Source organism: Ooceraea biroi, chromosome 10 (assembly GCF_003672135.1).
Source record: "Ooceraea biroi isolate clonal line C1 chromosome 10, Obir_v5.4, whole genome shotgun sequence".
In the NCBI taxonomy this organism is placed as follows: domain Eukaryota; kingdom Metazoa; phylum Arthropoda; class Insecta; order Hymenoptera; family Formicidae; genus Ooceraea; species Ooceraea biroi.
Window position 1 is genome coordinate 13,527,927 of NC_039515.1, and position 22,726 is coordinate 13,550,652.

Genomic DNA, 22,726 nt, shown 5'->3' on the forward strand with positions numbered 1-22,726 from the left:
TTGCGCGTTGTCAAAGTGTGGTTGGAGAAAATATCGTGTGAAAAAATATGTATGAGTAAATCGCGCGTACAATTAAGCCGGTTTTCATCGCCTCTCTAAATGTATTAGCGATATTCTTGAACGAGATGCCAAAAAAGTATGAAAGTGTTTAATGACATTAATGACGATAAGATCCTATTTAGTACTATTCCTTGCATTTCACGTATACTTTCTTTAAAAAATTAATTCATAAGAATCGTACTTGCTGCGGATGCGTTCGTGGCTTTTGAGAAGCGAATCTGATTGGTAGATCCAAAAGTATATGCTAATCACGATTGGTTGTCACTCGTGTTATGTTTTTTGTATGCTCACGTGAGAGTTATCGCATTTTTACTTTTTGAAAAATTAGAGAGGCACGATCATTTAATAAACGCAGTATTCTTTGAGCTCGAATTTGACATGTATACGCGTGATTTTTCTGTCATTCAATCGGTATAAAACTACTTTTAGGTTAGTAGTATCGTAATTCCGTTTCTCATTTTATTACTTGTTGGGGTAATAAAACATTTTTGTAACTAATATTAAGTAAAATTGATAAAACAATTTCGAATAAAACTATTATTATAATATAAAATCTAATTTATATTATCGAAATCCTTTCATCTCGTAAGTGATAGAATAGTAACCACGAATGCTGCCATAATTTCCAAAAGAGAAGAGACGCATTCGTAGAATAAGGGTAAAATATACTGCGTTAGATGAGTGTTAAAGAAATGTTGAAGCATAATTTCTTCAAGACATCATGGTGTAAATTACGTACGCGATACGTACACAAAAATGCTGCTCTCACAGAAGCCAGGAGGAAGGAATCCCAAGTGACAAAGATACGCAACATTGGTATATTGGCACACATCGATGCTGGTAAGTATTTTAACTTTGTATATTTTCAGAGAGAGTTTCTTGATTGGTAATTTGGTAAAACTTGAATGAGTTTAACTCCCTTCTTCAGGAAAGACCACCACAACCGAGAGAATGTTATTCTACTCGGGTCTCATTAGAAACATGGGAGAGGTACATCATGGTAACACGGTGACCGATTACATGGAGCAGGAACGCCAACGTGGAATAACCATCACTTCAGCCGCTGTGACATTCAATTGGAAAGACTATCGCTTTAATCTAATAGATACTCCTGGCCATATCGATTTCACCATGGAAGTCGAGCAGACCCTACAGATACTGGATGGTGCGATCATTGTTCTGGATGGCTCCGCTGGCGTGGAAGCCCAAACGTTAACAGTTTGCAGGCAAGCAGACAGGTATGATATACCTCGCCTGATCTATGTTAACAAAATGGATAGAGCGGATGCTGATTTTGACATGAGTCTTCGTTCCATCAAATCCAAATTAAATGTCGAGGTGCTACCTATACAAGTCCCTGTGAAGGAGGCAGGGATCTTGGAAGGCATCGTGGATGTGATAACTATGGAGAAGTTAACGTTTGATAAAAAGCATCGAGGCATCGATCTAATAAAAACTAAATTAACTGAAAGCGATGGAACGCTGTGGCAGATAATCAGTGAGAAGCGACGGATATTGACTGACAAATTATCCGGCCTGGACGACGAACTGGCCGATATCGTTATAGAGCAAGAGTCGCTGGAAAATGTGCAATCGCAAGTACTGGTTGATTCTCTGCGTAGAGTCACTATAGGTAGGAAGGGTGTACCCGTAGTCCTCGGGAGCTCTTATAAAAATATAGGAGTGCAGCCTCTGATGGACAGCGTCGTACTCTATCTGCCGTCTCCGGCCAACACGGGCAATGCATACAAATGTTTCGGTAACAATCTGGCAGCTCGTGTCTTCAAGATTGTTCACGATCAGCAGAGAGGTGCCATTACTTTCTTCAGGATTTACTCCGGCAAGATGAACAAGAGCCAAAAGCTGTACAACGTAACACGCGAGCAAAGCGAACAATGCACTCGTTTGTACGTCGCCTGTGCCGATGATTACGAGGAGGTATCCGAAGTAGAGTACGGTAACATCGCGGCCGTCGCCGGACTGAAGAGCACCATCACCGGCGATCTAGTAACGACGAGCGCGTCCATAGCCAACCACGCCAAGCACGCTATGTCGCAAAAGAATCCGGAACGGCCGGATTACGTCAACAGCTTCTTCGCATCCGGCGTAAACCTGCTCGATCCTGTCTTTTTCTGTTCTATAGAGCCACCATCCTTGTCGGCGCAATCCGCCCTGGAGATCGCCCTTCAACAGTTGCGGAGAGAGGATCCCAGTCTCCGTGTGAGGAACGATGCAGAGACGGAGCAAATCATTCTCGCGGGGATGGGCGAGCTGCACATAGAGATCATTAAGGAGAGAATTAAAAGAGAGTACAAGATCGATGTGGATTTAGGCCCGTTGCAGATCGCCTATAAGGAAACGATTCAGGACCCCGTCAGAGACACGCTAGTCGTGGAACACCAGGTGGGCAAGACGAGGCACAAGGTCACCATAACCATCTCCCTGATACCCCAGTACAACGGAACGGAGAGACTGCTCTTGGACAGATCTCCAGAAAACGCGTCCAACATTGACAGCATTCATCCGCGGGTGATGGCCGCGATCAGGAGCGGCGTGAACACCGCATTGTTGCACGGTGTGAAATTAAGTTGTCCAGTTATCAACGTCGGCGTCAAGTTGCACTGGTTGGAGGTGGCACGCGGCACTTCAGACACCATAATTTCCGCTGCTACTACGCAGTGCATCCGAAAGGTGCATCTCTCACTATTTCTACTCAATTTTCAACTTGTCATTTGATTAGCACACGAGAGAATTCTAGTAATCTTTTTACTTAACGCGGATGACAGACTAAAATAATATTTACTTTATAAAGCTTATTAGGGGAAAAGATTCGAACGAATTTCTGAAAAGAACAAACAAGCTACTTTATGCATGTATTTTATTTTTAATAGTTACTCCAAGATGGAAATGGCATATTACTGGAGCCTATCATGCAACTGGAGATCGTTGTACCGCAGAAATATTCTTCGAGCATCAACGCAGACCTTACTCGTAGACGAGCGAAAATACAACACATTGACACACGCGGCGATAATAATAAGGCAAGTAAATTCTGCTACGTGCGTAATAAAATGTCATCGACTCTTGAATCACGATTAATATTTTTCTTTTCTAGGTGATCAGAGCTCTGGTGCCGTTGTCAGAATTAATGGGATATTCAACGACATTAAGAATTCTCACATCAGGCAACGGGACGTTCTCGTTGGAATTTGATCGTTATCAATTGATGACTGCCGCCGATGAGTGGAAAGTAATTGAGGAATTCAAATTCTGAAATAAACAGAAACAATATTACGGGGTGTACAATTTCATGTCGTTTTATTGACTCAATCTAAAATGAAAATATACCGCAACACTATCATTGGTGCGTTACAATCTCCATATCCTCAATAGCGACCACTAAATCTGACGCTCGGAAAGTTCTCGATAATTATTCGGAGCAGAAAAGAAGTCGCTGACGCGCTATCAAAAGATCATCCGTGCATCATAACTAGCAGTCGCGTATAAATATATTAATATTGCTTAAGATCATGCAAAAATGTCATAAAATATATATGTATGCATGTATGTATCATATTGTATGGAGGGATTAAATGGTTATACAATTGTCACGTGAAAAACGACAGTCGCGTATAAAAACTTATTTATGTCAAATGCGGGTAGTACGAAAGCGAGATAATAATCTTTCTTTACACGCGCATGAGCGTACAAAAAAGCAGAATAGAACGTTCAACATTTGACGATTCTCGCATTCGCATAATTTTATTTACCCGTTTTACAATATTAAATATATCTTTGAATTATGCAAACTCTGTAATTGATCGGCGCAAGTTAAGCGCAATTCAAAGAGGTATGTCGCATATACTTGAACGTTTTGAGCTAACCATGTTTCGTCTCTTATATTCTAAGTTTTCATTCTCAATATAGAATTACAGTACAAAATTTCATTCATCATCTTTCGTTGAATCGCTTACAAAATGACAAATCTTATATTTATTACTTCTAATTTGCTATTTTAAACATTAAATATATTTATATCACTTGTATGCAGAAATTATTGCTGACAAATCTGCGATCATATTTGCTTTAAGGCGCGCAACACAGCTTTTTCTCTTCAAAAAAAAACATATATATATATATATTTGCAATAAACGAAAAAGAAAAAATTATTTCCTTATAGATCAAGATCAAGAAATTTCAGATTGATTTCAAGTTTGTCAAGTTTTGACAAATTTCATATCATTGTCGACAAAATCTCTACAATGAAATGCATACGTGAAATAGTTTTCGAGAGCGATGAAAAATTTGGTTCATAAAGAATATATTTCTAATAATATTTCTGCTTCTCTTTAGAGAAAAATGAAACTTTCTTCCCGTCTTCATTCGGGATCGTTGTTCTTCTCATTTGACTTTGTCTGCTCCAGTACGTGATCGTGGCGTCACAAGCTCACGAGTTTCGGGGGATTCGCATCCGGAGAGCTGAGATCCACAGCGGACAGGTTGTTCCTCTGTTGCGTCGAGCACGACGGTATCAGGGGTGTCGAAACAGGCGTGAGACCAGTACCGCCTTCCATCAAAGATTCGAAATTGAACGGTATGCCGCTAGTTGGAGTGGTAATAGGCATACCAGCCACATCCATCGAGGGCTTCATGAAGGACGGAGTTTCTACCGTCTTGAAAGCAAGTGTGTCTGGCCTCTCCTTCGGCTCCACGAACATTGACAGGGGGTTTAGTCTGTTGTTGTTGTCCAATCCGACCGGCAGTGAATTAGGTCTGTTCGGTCTGATCGCCGCGGCCATCGTCGCGTCACCCTTCACGGGTTCGGCAGCGAATTCCTCCTCAGGCGGAAGATCGGATTTTATTGTAGGTTTCACATCCAACGGAGATGAAGATCGCAGCGAACGACGACAGACTGCTCTGTGAGCTTCCAAGATAAATTCCAATTCGTCTTTGGCCTGTTGCAATTGTTGAATCTCGTCTTGCAAGCTTTGCTTCTTCTGTTCCAAGCCCTCAGTTTCCTGCAAAAATGACAGCATACAAATGTTGCGTTTTGGTAACAGTGCCCGGTTATAATTGTTTGAAAATCGCGAGTATAGTTATTGAGTGCGGCAATTATGTTTTTTTTAAGAAACTGAGCCTTTATTCATAGAGTTATCATTTTTTAGTATTTCTCCTGGCAAGTTTGAGTCGATAAAATCGTCGATGCATTTTCGGACCTCTTCCACTTTTAAAGTGCGTATCAGCTACGTGGTATCGAAGTGATCGGAATAGATGGTAATCTGAAGGAGCTAGATGCAGTGAATAATTCGCACGAGGGAAAACTTGGCAGTCCAACGAATAAATAGTATCTCTTGTCGCTTTTGCGACGTGCGGCTGAGCGTTATCGCGCCGACTTGCCGCGTTCCACTTTGACAGGTACCATTCTTTTACGCAGGTTTTATTCCCCTAAATCATATTTGTAGCCTTGGCAGCATTTTGTTCCATTAAGGAACGCATTTAAAATCTGCAGATTGGCACTCTGAGCGAAAACTCACTAAATGGAAGATATTTGAATTTGAAGCAGAGTTACGACTGATTGAAGGTAAAGGCACCGAATTGTCGCACCTAATATTTAAAATTATTTATATTACATTTTCTGCCTTCGCGAAGCGAGACTAAACGATTCTTTTGACGATTCGATGGACCATCACGCGTAATACCATGACAACTCTACATTCTGGTAAGCCAACATCACACTTACCTCGAGTAGGGCATTGGTATGATCCATTCTTCGCTTTCGGCATCGTGCCGCTGCCATCTTATTCCTTTCACGCCGGATCTGCCGCCTCTCTTCTTCCTCGGGAGTCATCCCGATTGTTCGAGTAGGCCTTCTACCGCCCATGTTGCGCCTAACCGGCTGTGTCTGTTGTTGGTTCTCGACAAGGGTGGTAGTGATGGCGGTGGTGGTGGTCGGTACTGGAAGATGATGTACCGCCGTCGTGTTTTGCGTCTGTGCCGGGGTTGGCTGCGACGGTTCGACCAGCGGCGGTACGAAGCCGGCCTCGCGACTGTGCGACGCCGATTCGCTCGTCAACTCGAGAAACGTTTGCTCGATGCTGCGAAGGGTAGTCGGTGTTAGCGTCGGCGTCGTTCTGGTCGGCACTCCACTGTGTAATCCGTCTAGAGACACCAGCTGTAACACAAATATAACGCAGATTGTATTAACCAAGCAGTTTATCTAAAAATTCTCCCATTAATAGGGATTTACTTTTCTGTAATCATGAAACAATAATCTCATTTTATAGTAACTTTATACCGAAACTTTCAAGGATGAGATTAATAATAAAGTCAATCGTTACGCTCCTTTTGAATGAACCAAAATATAATCAACCGATTTCTTTTGACTTCTTTCAATCTCGTCGGAAAACAAGAAACGCCAAATTATCTGATTCGCGATTTTCTTCGCAGTAAAGTAACCGCTGCGCTAAGAGCGACCGGAGTGGCGTTATCTCCGACTTTTCAGGCCGATATCAGCCGGTTAATCTCGCCAAGAAGACTCGATAAAAATATCGGTGATCCAATAGCCGATAACGTATCATCATCCGTACCGTCAGTCAGATAGATCGTTAGAATTACGATTCCGAGGACGGTCGTATCGTCGTTGAAATAACGACGACACTTTTCGACGACGCGATTAAATCACGACAATTTTCGCGTGTCTCTTCCTCGTGTTTTTCGCCGTTCCGCGCTGTAATTTGCAAACATTGTGAGCGACGCACGCGCATTAACATTGCGTAATACCGCAATTCGCGTCGGATTAAAACCATCGTTTCCATGCGGCGAGACGAAGGAAAAAAATTCGCCCAAACGATTTCACTGAGAAGTGTGCGCGCATGCGAGAGAGAGAAGTCCGTCGTTTCACTGGCTACGATATTAACGAACAGCTCGAATCGCAGCTCGCGTAGCGACAACCTCGCGCGCCATTATCGTACCGTCCATCGCCAGTCGGGGACATAATCTATACGCGATGTGCGTTTCCCAGAAAGCACAAAAGGACGCAGGAAGGAGAAGAGAAGCGCGTCCTTCGCTCTCACGCGAGAGAGGAGACGCCGCGCGGCTCGCTATCATTTCTAAAATTACGAATCGCCATTCCGGCCGTTAACGAAGGCCACCGTCGTCTTTGCGATGAGAAATGTCGAATCGCCACAACTTTTAAGGAGAATACGCACTGCTAGATCTCTCTATATTATACGTTGTACGTGTAGACAAGTCTGTGCAGGTTTTGTTGCGACTCATTGTTTGTACTTCTTCCCGCAGAACCATCTCTCTCGACGGTGGTTGCGAAGCGGTTACGAAGCTCGACACTTCAGCTATGTGACCACCTAAAATTTCAAGGTGCTAGTAAACGTGTCCGCGCGTCAGTATAGTTTTGACATTGTAGCTTATTGATGCTCGTCGAAAAAACACGTACGCTTCGTATCGCACATATTGACGCAAGATCAAAAAGACGCCAGCAGAGTGGAGCACTGAAAAAACCACAGATTGATGCTTAAAGCGGCCGATGTTGATCTGTTCATTCAGATTTCACGAAAACTATCTCAACTAGTCGCTTTTGCACGATAATGCACCGACAATAACCAATCTCGACCAGAACCCGAACAGATCGTGTGTGCATCGTAACGCACTATAAATTTTCATTGAATTGTAATATTATTATAGAATAATTTTGTCACTATTAATCGATTAAGTGACACGTAAAACAATAATAATTCTTTAGAGAGAGATTTGTATCTCGACATGTAACAAAGTACACTCGTTTCGTTTCTTTCGAGTTTTTGAAATGCAAAATAATATCAAAACAGCTTTATAACGTGGAAGCCATTGGTCATTTTTGGTATCATCGCGCAGTCCCATTGATCGAATTGATGCATCTCCTTCGCGGCCGAGATCCGAGCTTTTTGACGAAGGAGGATAGACCTACTACTGTAGGCATCGCTAAAATGACTCAGCGTAGCTTCAAACGGCCGATTTCAGCCGTCGTCGTCTGGCCACCCATCGACCGGCTCTTGCCCATCGCGCGGCAACCTCAGGAATGTCCGGAGCGTTAAACTTGGGCGTTACCAAATCGTGTCCGTGCGCGTAGCAGCGTCACGTCCACTGGAACTTCGGTTCCGTGCGAGCAAGTGCCGAAGACGATGCCGGGAATCATCGATTTATCCGGATTGATCGATCACTCCGATGACACTTGCCTCTTCTGTATCAGCGATATTCCGTAATTTAAGATTAAAGATCAATATCAAATCGTTTCGGAAGAGTACGTGTCTTGACAGACCAAACATGTAACGCAAAACAATTTTTTAATAGAATTGCAATAAGAATAACAAGATGATCAATCACCTGTTTTAAAGTTAAATTTAATTTCGTCTCTTTTCTTTCGAATCTTGGTCACTGCCTTGCGATTTGGCACAGTGGGGAAAATCAGAGAAACGGTACATTTCATTGAAGAAGCTCTACTATTAGAAGATAAATTTGAGACAGACAACGGCTTATCGGGCGTTGTTTGTTGTCCGTGATTGTCGAAAATGGAACGAGTATCGGCGAGTATTAACGAGATCGATAGGTGTGCCCTGTTAAACAGACAGGCAAATCGTTAACACGTAATCAGGATGATGGACAGGATTATGCAATAATTCCCTATTGTATTGGGTTGGCCAAAAAGTAATTGCGTTTGTTTCCAATAGATGGACATACATGTCTTGAAATGTAACTAACTTCATTCTAAACCGCAAATTCATTATGTAGGTTAACAACTCACGGTTCAAGCTTGTTTTACAAAAAGAAAGTACACGATTTCGTTAACAATTGTTTCTTTGCCGTCGATTTCAAAATGGAAAATCAAAAAGAACATTTTCCTCATATTTTGTTTTATTACTTCCGAAAAGGGAAAAACGCTGTGCAAGCTCATCAAAAGTTATGTCATGTATATGGGGCGAAGATGCTTTAAAACTGCGGCAGTGTCAAAATTCGTTTACTAAATTTCGATCTGGAGATTTTAATGTGAAAGATGCACCGCGCTCAGGAAGGCCAATCGAAATTGATGATGACAAAATAAAGGCACTGATCGATTCGAATCGGCGTTTAACGACACGAGAGATTGCTGAGAATCTTAACATATCGAAATCGAGTGTTGAAAACCATTTAAAACGACTTGGATACATTAGTAAGCTCGATATTTCGGTACCACATGAGCTCAAAGAAATTCATCTCACTGAGCGTATTGACATCTGCGATTCTCTTTTGAAACGTATGATAACAGGCGACGAAAAATCGATCGTCTACAACAACGTCAAACGAAAAAGATCGTGATGAACCTGCTCGAAGCACTTGAAAAGCAGATATTCACCAAAGAAAGATTATGCTGTCAGTCTGGTGGGACTGTGTATTTTGAGCTGCTTGCAAGGAATCAAACCATTCATTCAGACGTATACTGTCGTCAACTGGATAAATTAAATGATGCCATCAAACAGAAACGTCGAGAAGTGGTGAATCGCAAAGGTGTTGCGTTTCACCATGATAACGCTAGACCACGTACAAGTTTGGTCACTCGTGAAAAATTGTTGCAGCTTGGATGGGATGTGTTACCATGATGTTACCACATCCACCATATTCGCCAGACCTGGCACCATCAGATTACCATTTGTTTCGTTCTTTGCAAAACGCCTTGAATGGTAAAACCTTTACTGCTGATGAGGATATGAAATCGTTGTTGGAATTGTTTTTTGCTGAAAAAGATAAGAACTTTTTTGAGCGCGGAATCATGAAGTTGCCTGAAAAATGGCAAAAGATAATCAAACAAAATGGATAATATATTGTTTAATAAAGTTTTTGTTTCCCATGAAAAATTCGCCTTTTATTTATATAAAAAAAAAACGCAATTACTTTTTGGCCAACCCAATAAAAGTAAATATGATCGAGAAAATAAATAAGTTATCGAACGGTCATTATTGGTAGTAAAGAGAGATGGTCCGCCTCGTTTCACAACTGTCATCGGACTGACAGTTTCCGGTCGTTATCGACGACCTTCGGGTCATTCACCTTGCTCTGCATTGTTCCTCGCGGGACCAATCCAACTTGGTTCGAACAAGTCATTATACGCGCGTGCGTTGCAGCGTTGACGTCTACCCCGCTGAAACGCAAGCGCGTGAATCACGAACGTCCGACGAACGTTCGCATTAGCAGCTTTGTTTCAAGTTCAAGCGTATTTTGATCGCGCCCCATCATGATTATATTTCGTTCAAACGGAATCGAAGAGACATGAGAATCTCGGAACATTGGAACATGGAAATCAAAGGAGAAGCAAAAAAAACGTATCATATCATGTAAACGATATCTCAATAAGTATTTTATAATTTCCGAATTATCATTGAAAAATATGACGAGAGTAAGCACGTTAACGATTCTTTCTACAAAAGCTCCAATGCTAAATTAATTGGGGAATCCTTAAAAGCAACGGCAAACAGTTCCGCGAGATTTTATAGACCGAAGTACGATGATAACGTTGATACACGGGCGTCGCTATCGCTGATGTCGCACGGAAAATATTATAAAAAGAAATACTGGAGCGTCTACTCGCGCAGTAAACTACGCATTACATTTCGCAAATCGCTATCTAGTCGCGTTTCAGCGGAATATCCTCTTCTTGAGATGGAACAAGAACGCGACGTCGCGCTTTTTTTTCACAAAGCGACGGCTGTTGGCATGCACACGCGTCTTCCGTTTTGCGATGCGGTTTCGTTCGTTCTTCCCCTCGTTGAGGCGTATGCGTATACGTGTGTGTGTGTGTGTGTGCGGACATCGTACATGCGCACACGTATGCCGGGCACGTACGCGGTCCGCGATTCTATAAATAAATATGCGTTCTCTCTAATCTGCCCTGAGCGTGCATCGCGAGTCCGCGGACAAAGGACGATATCAGCTACCAGAAAGTCGCTCCTCGACTCGCTCCGAAATTCGGTTAGAAGCGCGAAAAAGCAGGCGGGCGAGCGCGCCCACACGGAGTCGCATCGCCAGTGTAATTCTATACCGCGGAAAATAGATCCTCTTCCAGAGCGAGGACGATAGGCTAATTGTGCGATCGAATCCGAAAAGCACACTCATACCATTTTTTACGCTACCGCAACTGATGTATGTGATTGTACTATATACTGGTAACATGAATGTATATAATTAAAATATTAATTGTCACCGTAATGCTACATTTCGTCATGTCTCTCTCTTTCTTATCAGATATGAATTTCTTTTTATGTTTTCGTTGTATACTAAAAACTGTGTATGTTATCGTACCTTAATACTCCTGTTTCTATTTCCGTTTCGTCTTTGAAGATGCAGCGGAGATGTGTAAGATCCAATTTTAACACGTTGTCCTAATATAATAATGATTTAAAATCAAACTAAATGCTAGCATTTTACAAGTATCCCGACTAATCCTTCAAACTCGAAACGATTTTCGATTTACGCCCGCCGAGGATGGTTTCGCCCCAAGGCGGATGGAGATTTCCAACGATATTGCACAATGTTGCACAATTCTCCGCTGATTCGTATCGCAATCATCATCCCGCATCCCGCATCCCGCATCCCGCATCCCGCGGTAGGCTTGGCCGAGCACTCGTTCCGATTCCGACGGCTTTCTCCTGTTCAAGTTCACAAGAATTGCGCGAATGCACTGGTTTGGCATCGGCCGTGGTATCGGTGGTTTCTATCTTTCGGCGGAAGTTCAAGCACGATCGACGATTCGTCAGAAGCAATCGAGCGCCGCGAATGAAGCGATGTCTCTCATCGCGCTTCGCGAACGTGCGGCAGCCATCGCGCGTTTATTTTCAGATCAGAAACGATCGCCTCCTCGGGGCCCTTTTCAAGTCGACAATGATGAGCCAGTTGATTCGCGCCGCGCGATCACAATGAGATCGGACATCGCCTCCAACGAACGCGCCCACTCGTTGGATTGGAGTTTGCACGGGCCGTCAATGCGCGTGGCAAACATCCTTCCGATCTTTACTCTCACTCGCCGATTCATTGCCCCGTTTGCGTTTGGAGAATCAATGTTGATAGCTTAATAATTAGCCTCGTATATTCTTCAAAAACCTAACCTGGTAAATCTTCAACAACTGCTCGTTTCTCGGACACTCTGAAATGATTACGCGAAAACCTGCGATTTACGTTCGCACGAGGGATAACCTGCGCGATTACCTGCTGATAAAGCAACTCCTGCGCGAGTATGTTTGCAATGTCGACTGGATCCATGGCGGTGGCTGCCATAGTTCGAGGAATCGTTCAGTGTTCGTTTGTTCGTCGTCGAAAGGTATGACGGAGGAGATACCGGATGATCAAACGTGTGGGAGATCGGGGAAAAGAGAATGGGAATGGGGAATGTAAGAATGGAATAGGAGAAAAGATTGGGAAATCGAAAGTAATCAAGAGCAAATGATGTGTATCTCAAGTCGATCGTTCGTTCGTAGAATCGTTTGGACGTCGGTGTGCGCTTCGTGTTCCTCCTTTTATCTCTCTCTTCACACCCCCTCCTTTGTATTCGCCACCACCCTTGTATACCACTCTCACGCGCTCGCTTCTTCTCACTTGTCGAAGAGTTCGTCGTCACCACTGCACCGTCTCCCACCGACGCCTCTTTAGCACTGAGCGAGAGCGACGCCGACGCCGCTCGTCGTGGCCTTACGCGACGACGAAATTCATCCTAAAAATAACCTTCGAATTTCGAGTATGTGCGTTCCGCGATGAACGCGATGAACGTGATGAGAGAAAGAGAGAGATAACATATTGTAGTTTCATCAATCACACCGTGCATGGACCATTGATCGCGAAAAAATTGTCGTACTTGTAAAGTTTGTAAATATCGTTTCAAGGATGACGGAATCATCAATTTAAATTTGTTGTAGGTTAGAGATAGATATCAATGTGAGATATTCTCGTCACATTGTCAACCTCTGTGGATGATCACTTTTACTTAACATAAAATAATAATTATATTATAAAAATATATTACAATATATGTATTTACAAGTAAATTTAATTACAACAACTAATTATTTTTATGGATTGCTCGTTTATGCTTGAAATTTTGTTCTCATTTCAATGATAATGCAATAAGATGTGCGATAAAATTATATCGACATTATTGTTAGACACGTATACATTTATAATTCCATATAGATGCTACAATAGAAACTTTAATCATTGATAATATAAAGCTACGGAAGTTTCAAAAACAGACGACGCTTTCGATTTATCTTCGATCAGTGGTTTTCCCGCGCAAAATTCCCTATTACTTGGCCCGTCTGGAGGATCTTAATTAGTCCGAGTTCTAAGTTTAACACCTGCGTATAGGACTTCGTTCGTCGTCGTCGTCGTCGTCGTCGTCGTCGTCGTCGTCGTCGTCGTCGTCGTGGCCGGCATTCACGGATTCATCGAGTTGGATTCGCACCAAAAGATCTCTCATCATCATCAAGGATCTCGAGCGTGAAACGCTTCAATTTCGAGGAATTAAGAATTATGTGAATCAATGATCGGTGAGTTTTTCGCTTGCACTCACAGCAATACGTCAATATAATTAAATAATTTAATTCGTCAACGCCTATCATTTGTTAATGCTGTCAGAAAATACACACATATAATATATGCGTTCTCTAAAAGATACAAAAAGAATATGGAAGATTAATATATTTTTAAACTGTTTCCAACGTTCCGAAGAAACGTAGTGGAGAAACAGTGGCTTAGAACGGTCATGTCACGTTGGGTGGGGAGTTGTTTATCTATCGCGTTGGACATTTCCAGGATGTGGCTCCTCGTATCGCCTCCTCGTTGTGACGCCACGATAATAGTAGGTTTTATTTTAAAATTATTTCGAATCACTTTAATAATAAAAAGAAATAAATAAATCGAATTATTTCGATAAAAATAAATGTTAATAAAATTGGAAAATTAATTCATTTGCCAATTCATTAGTACTAAAGATTTTTGCAATATACTTTGCAAATTAACAACGATACGAATATTTGCGCACATGATTGACATTCTTCCAGTCACGAAATCAATATCTCGCGTTGTTAAACCTGTTTGCTTTTGTGTATTAGGAAGCAAAGCTCTATGAACACGAGATGGACATTCGAAACCAGCTTATCTCGTCTTGATATGAAAACACGTGGCAGCCAGGTTACGATAAACAATCCGCGTGTTTGACCAGCCGAGCCTCGCACACGTCTCGTTAACACTAAACACGTCGTTGCAACGACCATTCTGCGTGAAAGATGTTGCCGTGGCTCATGTGTTAACGGAAAAATTCAAACGCGAGAGGTGTACATGTTACATTTTCAGCAACATTTCAGATTTTTCAAAGACTTGCAAAGAAAACGAAAAAGGACACGAACTTTTAATTTCATTTTACAAGTCTTTTACAAGCTTCATAATATTTCAATAACGTGTAAACCTGTTGAGTCGTCTTTTTTTATCGGATCTCGTTTGCGGTCAAAGATTATACTTATTTTGATGTAATGCGCGCGATTGCGTAACGAACAGTTTCAATAAATCGACGTCGCCCGAGAACCGTGCTACACCACTATTTACTTGTAGTCTATCTATAGTCTACAATCCCACTTCTTTCTGCTGCCCTTCGGTGATTGCGGTTAATAATGCTACTGGGGATATTACGCGCGAAAAAAAATGAAAAAAGCCCAGTCGAAATCCGCTGTCGTTATCGTGAGAGCGTAACTTTGCTTAACGAACGACAAGGGGAAATCTTTAACTCAGTTTATAAATATAATACTTCCGTTTACAAGCTTGAATACAACAAGAGATAATTAAGAGAAAAGACGATGAGAAACAAGCGGGATACAAACATTTCATTTTTCATCACGCTTTGTCGCACCACGTGTGTGTTTTCAATTCGCTTCACTCTAGAGTATCTCAATTATCTTAAATATCATTACTCGTTTTTCAAGTAGCAATAAATATAACTTTTCTTCTATGTAAAAGTTAAATAAAAGCACGTTTTTCTTTGAACGTGTCGACGCCGGTGGCATCGCGAGGTACGCAGATAGAAAACATATCAATAGAAAAAACCCACAAGTTTGTGCAGCCTCGCGACAAAGGTACAACTCGAGGGATACAGGATCGGAGAAAATAATCTCTGCGATGAAATTGTTTTAACGAGTAAAGTGAATAAACCGAAACATATTATACGTTACATGTGCAAAGACAAAGCAAAAAAGAAAATACTTATGATGGATTATGCGACTCGAGTCAAGTGCGATGTCTAGCGTTCTATCGGCGGCGTGAACAGGAAGGAACTGTGCAAACTGCTATTTACGTTCAGAATACAGTCAGAAAAATACAGACGTGTAACACACGATGGAGTTTCCCGCAAGATTATTGATCGGTCCAGACTTTCGAGATTTACCCAATCGTCTTAAATAGCGTGACGCTCCAAATTAATTAACAAGTACTCTGACCTGTTTTTCTAAGGTTCAGTCGTTGCATCGTGTGTCATTTTAGTGAACGCAAACCGGGACGACTGATTGCGTCGACACTCGCAACTAAGACGTACCATTGTGTACCGCGATTATCTAGCGTGATTTGCTGACGACAATCGACGCGGTGATGTCGTCACGCGCATATTTTTCAAATCGACAGCAAATGATGCCGCGAAAAATCGCACGTTACACTGCGCAACGAATATTGCTCTAGACTCTAGATCGTAATACAATTATTATAGTTTTATACGTAGGATAGTTACATAAAATACAAATGTATTTTTACTCTTTGCGTACACGTAACACTTGGATATCAAATGTTGTTTCTTTGTTTCTTACAAGCTACTTTTAAAGCGGGAAAAAGTTTCGAAAATAGTTATATAGCGAAATATTTCAAAAATAGTCACATAGCGAAATGTTCCGAAAATAGCGCGAAGAATGATTGCGCGTGCATGCGAGAACGTGGCTGTTTAATTACGTCAAAAAAATGTGTTTATATGTGTAAATGACGGTTATGCGTATGTACGACATCGAACACCAAGCGAGTCTAAAGTACAAGCGTCAGAGAAACAAAAGCGAGGAACAAAACAGAGCGATAACAAAGAAACACTGGAAAACACAAACATGCGCAATAATTATCTCCCTCATTCGCCGATACCGCGAACAAAGATCGGTTGGCGCGTTCGGGATTTTCCGACATCCGCGATAATTCACTGCCGTCGCGGCAGTGACTCGCGATCGAAGCGTAAATTGCAGCGATTAAGAAGAAACTGGCTACCTGTACGTAACAAATCGCGCGACTGCAGCGATCATTCAATTGAATTCGCCGTGATTGGAAATCACGTATCAACTCGAAACTAATTCATTATCAGCGCGTTGTTAGGATCGCAACGAGTTCGCGCGCGCAAGGACGCGGCCGCCGTTAAGGCATTATTTTTCGCTACAACCTAAAATGGAAATGGATTTTCGACTCACCTCGGACACGAAGAACGACGACGGGCGACCTCGTGCCTGTTCGTGAAACTATCGTCGTCGATTCCACCGACCTAACCTGACTGATCGCGTTTCCTTTCACAGAAACGAAACGAAGCACGTTCCCGTGCGCGTTTCTGACAATCGTCCTGACGTCACACGCGAGCGCGTGCGAGGAAACGTCGCCACCGCCGTCGACCTTGCGGTGAATTCGATAGGACGCTCCGAGAGAGAAAGAGAGTGGGAGGGGGAGGGGGAGGGGGAGGGGGGGGAGAGAGGGAGAAATAGGAGGAAAAAAAGGATGAAGAATCCAGCGGAGAACGAGACAAGAAATTTCCGTACAACCACGTCGGATGGCAGTCGCAGTGACACTGACAGTGCTTCTGTCATTGCGCTATCGCCACATGGTCGCGTGCACGATCGTGCCACTTCGGCCGTTTTCGACCTTGCTCGGCAGTCGGCTGTTTCTCGGGGAAACGCTCCGCGTTGGAGTCGCCAGAGAGTCCAGAACACGGTTCTGCAGCGTGGCGGGAGAGCGCACCGTCGGCTGCGTCAATAGAGGGGATTTACAAGGGATGACTTCATTGGAGTTCTCGTCGCGCTTAAAAAAGCCGCTACCAGCCGATAACGACGACGGCTATTTGTCGACATTCGGCTTTGCGTACGCGTGGAAAAACCTTGTGCGTGTACTACAATCCGAGACCAATGACGGTGTCCACGTCCGACATCCGATTGGCGCCAGTGGCGAGTGATTCACAGCTCATTGTGACACGGCGAATCATCCTACTGAGAAACGTGAAATTGAATGCGAGACGTTGCGTCATACGCACCGTCTACTTCCGGTACACAATATCGGGGGAGATGGGGATATCGTTTCGCCCATTTCAAAGATACGTATTAAATGTAAACCTAGCTTGGAATTGTCGCGCGTACATTTTTAATCCTTTCGCCCCGAGTATTACATATTATATTTATATTCAGAGACGAAAGAGGATAAGCCTCGGCACATACGTCTCGGCAACAAGAATCAAGGTAAAGTGAGGTAAAGACAATGTGGAACGAGGCACCATAATACCATAAAATCAATGGATATTAGATCTCTATTCTGCCAGTCTTCTTTTAGATATCATTTAAAGATCATCTTGACACAACGAGTTCTTGAGACCGTCCCTAGGGCGGTCTAATTAAAGTCTGGCCTTTCCTGCGCCTCGATTAACGATTATCATTGAGAACAGTGGTGCGTTGTCGGTCACACGCCGTTCTTTCCCGTCGTTGCAACGATAGCTCAAAAGTTTTTTAGGCGAGGTAAGTTCTGTGTCGTCACACCCGAGAAATCCTGTTTGGAGCAACAACATAGAAGCAAACAAAAACTGAGAAAATTCAGAAAACTAATGCATTATAGATACGTGTGCGTTATTGCGTAAAGAGAATCATTACATAAAGCCTTTCGCGGTATAACTGTTTATACCTATTTTGTAAAAAATCCATTTTATAACGTTATGGAAGTTTGAATCGCGGTTATCGCAGTTAGATATCAGAGAAATCAGAAAAAAATGTCTGCTTCCATTCGATTAGCTTCCCATATAGAGCCGGTTTCACGTAGCATTCATGTAACATCGAACAAAGTACCTTGTACTGGTCCGTGGATATTCAATAAATACCCGGAGATAAGCCCGGAGTGGTTCGGCTCGACTGTTTTTAGCGTTAAAGCTCGAGAACAAAGGCTGGCCAAGCAATGCGATGCTGCAGAGTCACGATTGGTGAGGTGAACGACAGTGAGTCGTTTGCTGGGCGTAATTTTGGAAATTCCGCGCGGCACACTACGGCCTTGCCCGACGAAATCACGTGCCAAGGTTTCGCCATCTCGTCGGAGCAAGCTCGCTAAACAGATATCCATCAAGAAACTCGAGAGCCTACCAAGTGGAGACGTCGTCCTTTTTTAAAAATATCTGTTTTTATGTCTGCACTTTATAATTGAAAGCTAATATTATCAATAATAATTCCAATTTATTTGTTGTCCAAACTGGCAATACAATTACAAATCAATCGTCAACGCAACGTTTCGACCATTATTTTTTGGTCCTTATCAAGTGTGATAGTAAATTGCGTTACAAGTAACTTTTAACAGAAAACGACCAACATAATAAACAATTACAATAAAGAATTAAAAAGAAGCACAAAGCAAACACTAAGAGTAACAACCATCCGCAACTGATCCTGACTGATGCTAATGGACTAATATTATCAATTCTCAATTCGGAATTTAAGTCGATAATGCTTCCATCAAACGATTTTGCTAAAAACTTGTAGCACATTTCCTACATTCTACTCGTGCAAAAGTATCGCGCACAAAGAGATACGTATCTGTCTACATAAAAAGATATTATCAATCTCCACATAAAATGTGAGAAATGCGTCACGATTCTAGGAACAATTCGTACGCTAGCTAACTCTACATGAATAAATTATTTTTACAGAATGATTTTGTAGAATGATTGTCAAGATCTGAGAAATCTTGGTAGATGCGACTCTTCTAGCGATGATTCTCGTTTCGATCACGTTATTCTCCATCGAATAATAGGCGTACGATCGATTCCTCACGATAAAAATACATACGTCTGATGAAACCAACATTTTACTCCAAGGCCACTCGATCACCCACTTTTTCACAGTCCATGATCGATTAGCTTCGATTCGCTGATGCCAAAGTCGCGTAATGTAGAGTAATTGATTGGTTAAGTTATTACTCAAATAACCTGTACCGTAATTATCGAGATTACGTCATGAGTTTAGAATTTCCGACGATTCTTGAGCGTTTCCAGTTTTTACCAATATAAACTGCAGATAAAATATAACAAATACAAATGTAGAAATTAATCTTTATAATGGCAAAAAGTACAGTTAAAATTGCACAAGCTTTGATTTCCGAATAGAACATCATCTGTCGAGAATAATACAAGTCAAGGAAAATGGGTTGCCGTTTCGCGGGAATCCCATCGATCTCCCGCGTGAGGCTTTCATCGGAAATATCTTGAGGACGACGAATGCAGGACGAAAGAGGTGGAGAATGGAAAAAAGAAAGAGGACCTCCAACGTAGAAGGAGAAACACTTTGAGAGCACAACGGTCCGTGAATTCCTGAGCAGTGATGCAACCACGAAGGCATTTCCGACTGAGTTGCACTCTTCGACAACTTCTCCGTTCGAAGAGGAATACCTACATAATGCGATACGGGACTCGAGACTTGCCCTCCTTTTTCCAAGAAACAACGATGAGAATCTTTAGACTTATGAGTCTCGTAAAATAAGTTGAAGGAAGAACTAAACGATCAATCCTAAAGACAAATTTTTTTGATATTTTAACACACACACACGCGCGCGCGCGCTTCGATCGCGTGGGCGAAGAGAATCTATTATTATAATTTTAAAATACTGCAACAATCGAGACACGAAATGTCATAAGATTTATAGCTTCCACATATTCATAATGGAATAATTTCCACTGCATTGTAATTCCCTCCTACATTGCGTATGCTTGGGTGCTTACACTAATCCATTTGACGATATCCGGACAGGTCGGCTCTTGTGTGTCGCCTTTGTCGACTTTTTGTGGCCTTCGTGTCCACAGTAAGCCACGGACAATAGTTCCACGAAATTGGATACGTTTATCCCACGCGTCATACCACGCACTCTTTAAAAAAGGGCCCGCAGGGTTCTACGACCTTTCGAACTCGCGAGCGCATCGCTCCGTATAGCCGGACCAGTTTATCATGCCATCATGTGTCCGGGGAGAATCCGCTTTGAATTATGGACCCGTGTGTGTGAGCCACCTCCGTGACTCTCCGATTCACCTATTTCTTTCTATTGTCATACGTGACTCTCGATACGACTACGCGAGTCTCCTCAAAGGACCTAGATCTTATCTCCGAAAAGAGTGCACGTTTCTCATGACGTACGAAGGAAAATCCATTAGGCGACACGTATAATGCTCGGTGATTTCTACGCGACGGATTATTACGTGGAAACGACCGCATTAGATATTCATTAGTAAATCGCTGTTCGAGTAGGAAGTATGACGTTGGAAAATTTAAAACGCCACATTGTGGCAATGATACGTATGTAAGATGCGAAAGACATTTGCGCGTTGATCAGTATTAATTAAATTTAACGTTTTCTTCAGACAGCTGGGACGAAAACTCGTCTCTTACCATCTTCTTTAATGTCTCAAACCAAACAACGTTTAAGATTTAAATATATATATATATATATATATATATGCAAAATTCCGGTAAAACATAAGCATCAATTATACACAGATATTATCTCTAAGGGAGTCCGTTACTTTTATGTTTCCCTGTAAAAATATCCACATATATTGAAATCCATGTCCCGATGGTGCACTAGTTTTATCTCGATCTAATATTCCTGACATTCTCCAGCGTCGCGTGGTCTTGCGGTATTAGTGGTACTCGCTCGTACTAGGAACGACCAGAGAGAGAGAGAGAGACGGCGAGCTCTCTCGGTTGACGTTATTACAAGTAGATATAATCCTGAGCGCGTGACGCATGAACGCGGCTTACCATAATCCGGTGCGTGTGTGCCCCGACCAGTAATAATATTATCGCGTTAATCATGAGCTCTCTCCCATGGTCGGTCCTAGGTTCATCCTAGATCCAAGGCGCAGTTAGCAGACATTATTATCACGACGCGCTTAACACAGGTGACGTATTATCGACGACATTGTGACCTTGCACTGCAGATATTGGCGTACTAAGCAAAACTGTGAGCGATATATTCAGCTTTGGCGCATCGTCATCAAACATATCGATATCTGTCCTCTTCTCTATTCTCGCGTATCTGCTCTGACAGACGTGAGAACATTTCTGAATGTCTATTTTTAAATGTAATATCTAGTTTAAAATCTAGTTTTAATCACCGATCCATCAGATTAACATCATTGCAATCATAAAATTGTATTCTGTATCTCTTGATACAAACACCTCTACGTGATGAATCATACTAAAGAAAAGTTTTCTTTTTAATTATGTAAAAGTACTTTTTATTTACTGACTTTGTCTTTTCTTGGTATACTGCATAAATAATAACTTTAAGAAGGCCAAAAAGCAATTATGATATCAGCAAAGAAAAATGGACAACTGTATATTGTTCAACGTGAGATAATATTTGCGATATCTTGGCATATTCCGCAAGAGGATTTCTATTCGAGAACGCAAGAAAGTTTGCGAGAAGAGGTCCAGCGCTCGCTCGAAGCATTCTCCCGAGGGAAAGTGTTAAGCCAATTGACGTCATTCGTACGCAAGATATCTTTCTGCGGAATCGACCTCCTTTCGAGGTCGACCACACCGGAGTGTTCGCCAGTGTTCGCTACATATCACAAAAAGTCCTCAGAATTCCGCTTTAGAAGAGGTAAGACGCACGTGTGTCGTTTCCTCTTTCGCAACCGGGGTCGTAAAGCAAATCGAGCGCATAACGTAACGTTGTAACGAGAATTCGGCAATGAGCATTCGAACCATCTTGATAAATCGGTGCTAATGATACGAAATGTTTTCTGTCGACAAAAAGAGATTCCATCGTTGTAGCGTCTCCTTCGTTGCATTGTATATTTAAAACTTTTTATATTTAAAACGAATTTCATAAATGAGTTTTCATCTGGAAGAAAAAAGGATAGAGCGCAGGAAAATGAGCTGATTTTCCGATGTGATTAATTTTGGGGCTCAATTTTTGAGGATTGTATTCGTATTCAATGAAAATGATTTCAGAATTTAAAGCAAAACAAAAAAGCAGAGACTGCTTTGACAAGAACCTTGATCAAGTTTTCCTGTTCGACGACAGGCGAAACGATCGGCTTCCTGGAACGCGAAGGCGAACCTTTCGGCGTAAACGTTCCTCGTGTACGATGCATCCTTCTTCCCGGTATCGATTTATCTCGCGCGGGCATAAAACACAATCACAAGCATGCCACTACGAAGCAGCAACGTACATACGCGCGACACGTGCGTGGATTTTCATTCATAAATCGCCGGCGGACTTGCGCGCGATGACTCATCCACGCCCTGCCTCTCGTGAGAGACGCTAAACTGACAATGAGTTCTAACAGTGTGGCAAAAATAATAAAAAATAAAGAAAAAGAAGAAAAGAAAGAAAGAACGGTAATGAA

The 22,726-nt window shown here is 42.2% G+C and overlaps 2 protein-coding genes across 5 annotated transcripts in view; one reads left to right on the forward strand and one right to left on the reverse strand.

Moving 5' to 3' along the window:
* The first annotated feature begins 23 nt into the window (after window positions 1–23).
* Window positions 24–3,418, forward strand: LOC105286046 (ribosome-releasing factor 2, mitochondrial). Of its 2 annotated transcripts, none has more exons than XM_011350684.2 (5): window positions 24–136; window positions 651–900; window positions 989–2,751; window positions 2,952–3,101; window positions 3,176–3,418. In XM_011350684.2, exons 2-5 carry the CDS (start codon window positions 738–740, stop codon window positions 3,332–3,334), a joined length of 2,235 nt encoding a protein of 744 aa, XP_011348986.1. In that variant the 5' UTR covers window positions 24–136; window positions 651–737; the 3' UTR covers window positions 3,335–3,418. The 2 variants fall into 2 exon arrangements, with proteins under 2 accessions (XP_011348986.1, XP_011348985.1); XM_011350683.2 differs by lacking the exon at window positions 24–136 and adding an exon at window positions 397–489.
* LOC105286045 (transcription factor kayak) overlaps window positions 3,355–22,726 on the reverse strand; it is a 31,910-nt gene continuing 12,538 nt past the window's right edge. For 2 of the 3 annotated variants that reach the window (XM_011350679.3, XM_011350678.3), the window contains exons 2-3: window positions 5,801–6,232; window positions 3,355–5,078 (exon numbers count right to left, since the gene is read on the reverse strand). In XM_011350679.3, the coding sequence (XP_011348981.1) occupies window positions 4,500–5,078; window positions 5,801–6,232 (1,011 nt within the window). In that variant the 3' untranslated portion in view covers window positions 3,355–4,499. Of the gene's footprint in view, window positions 5,079–5,800; window positions 6,233–12,285; window positions 13,023–22,726 lie in introns of those variants that run through there. The other variant, XM_011350681.3, reaches the window with a different exon arrangement.

Excerpts from the sequence above, each read along its gene's own strand:
- LOC105286046 (XM_011350684.2), top strand. The coding sequence starts at position 738 with ATGAGTGTTAAAGAAATGTTGAAGCATAATTTCTTCAAGACATCATGG. Across the intron at positions 901-988 it reads ATTGGCACACATCGATGCTG|GAAAGACCACCACAACCGAG; the intron begins GTAAGTATTTTA and ends TCCCTTCTTCAG. Across the intron at positions 3,102-3,175 it reads CACGCGGCGATAATAATAAG|GTGATCAGAGCTCTGGTGCC; the intron begins GCAAGTAAATTC and ends TTTCTTTTCTAG.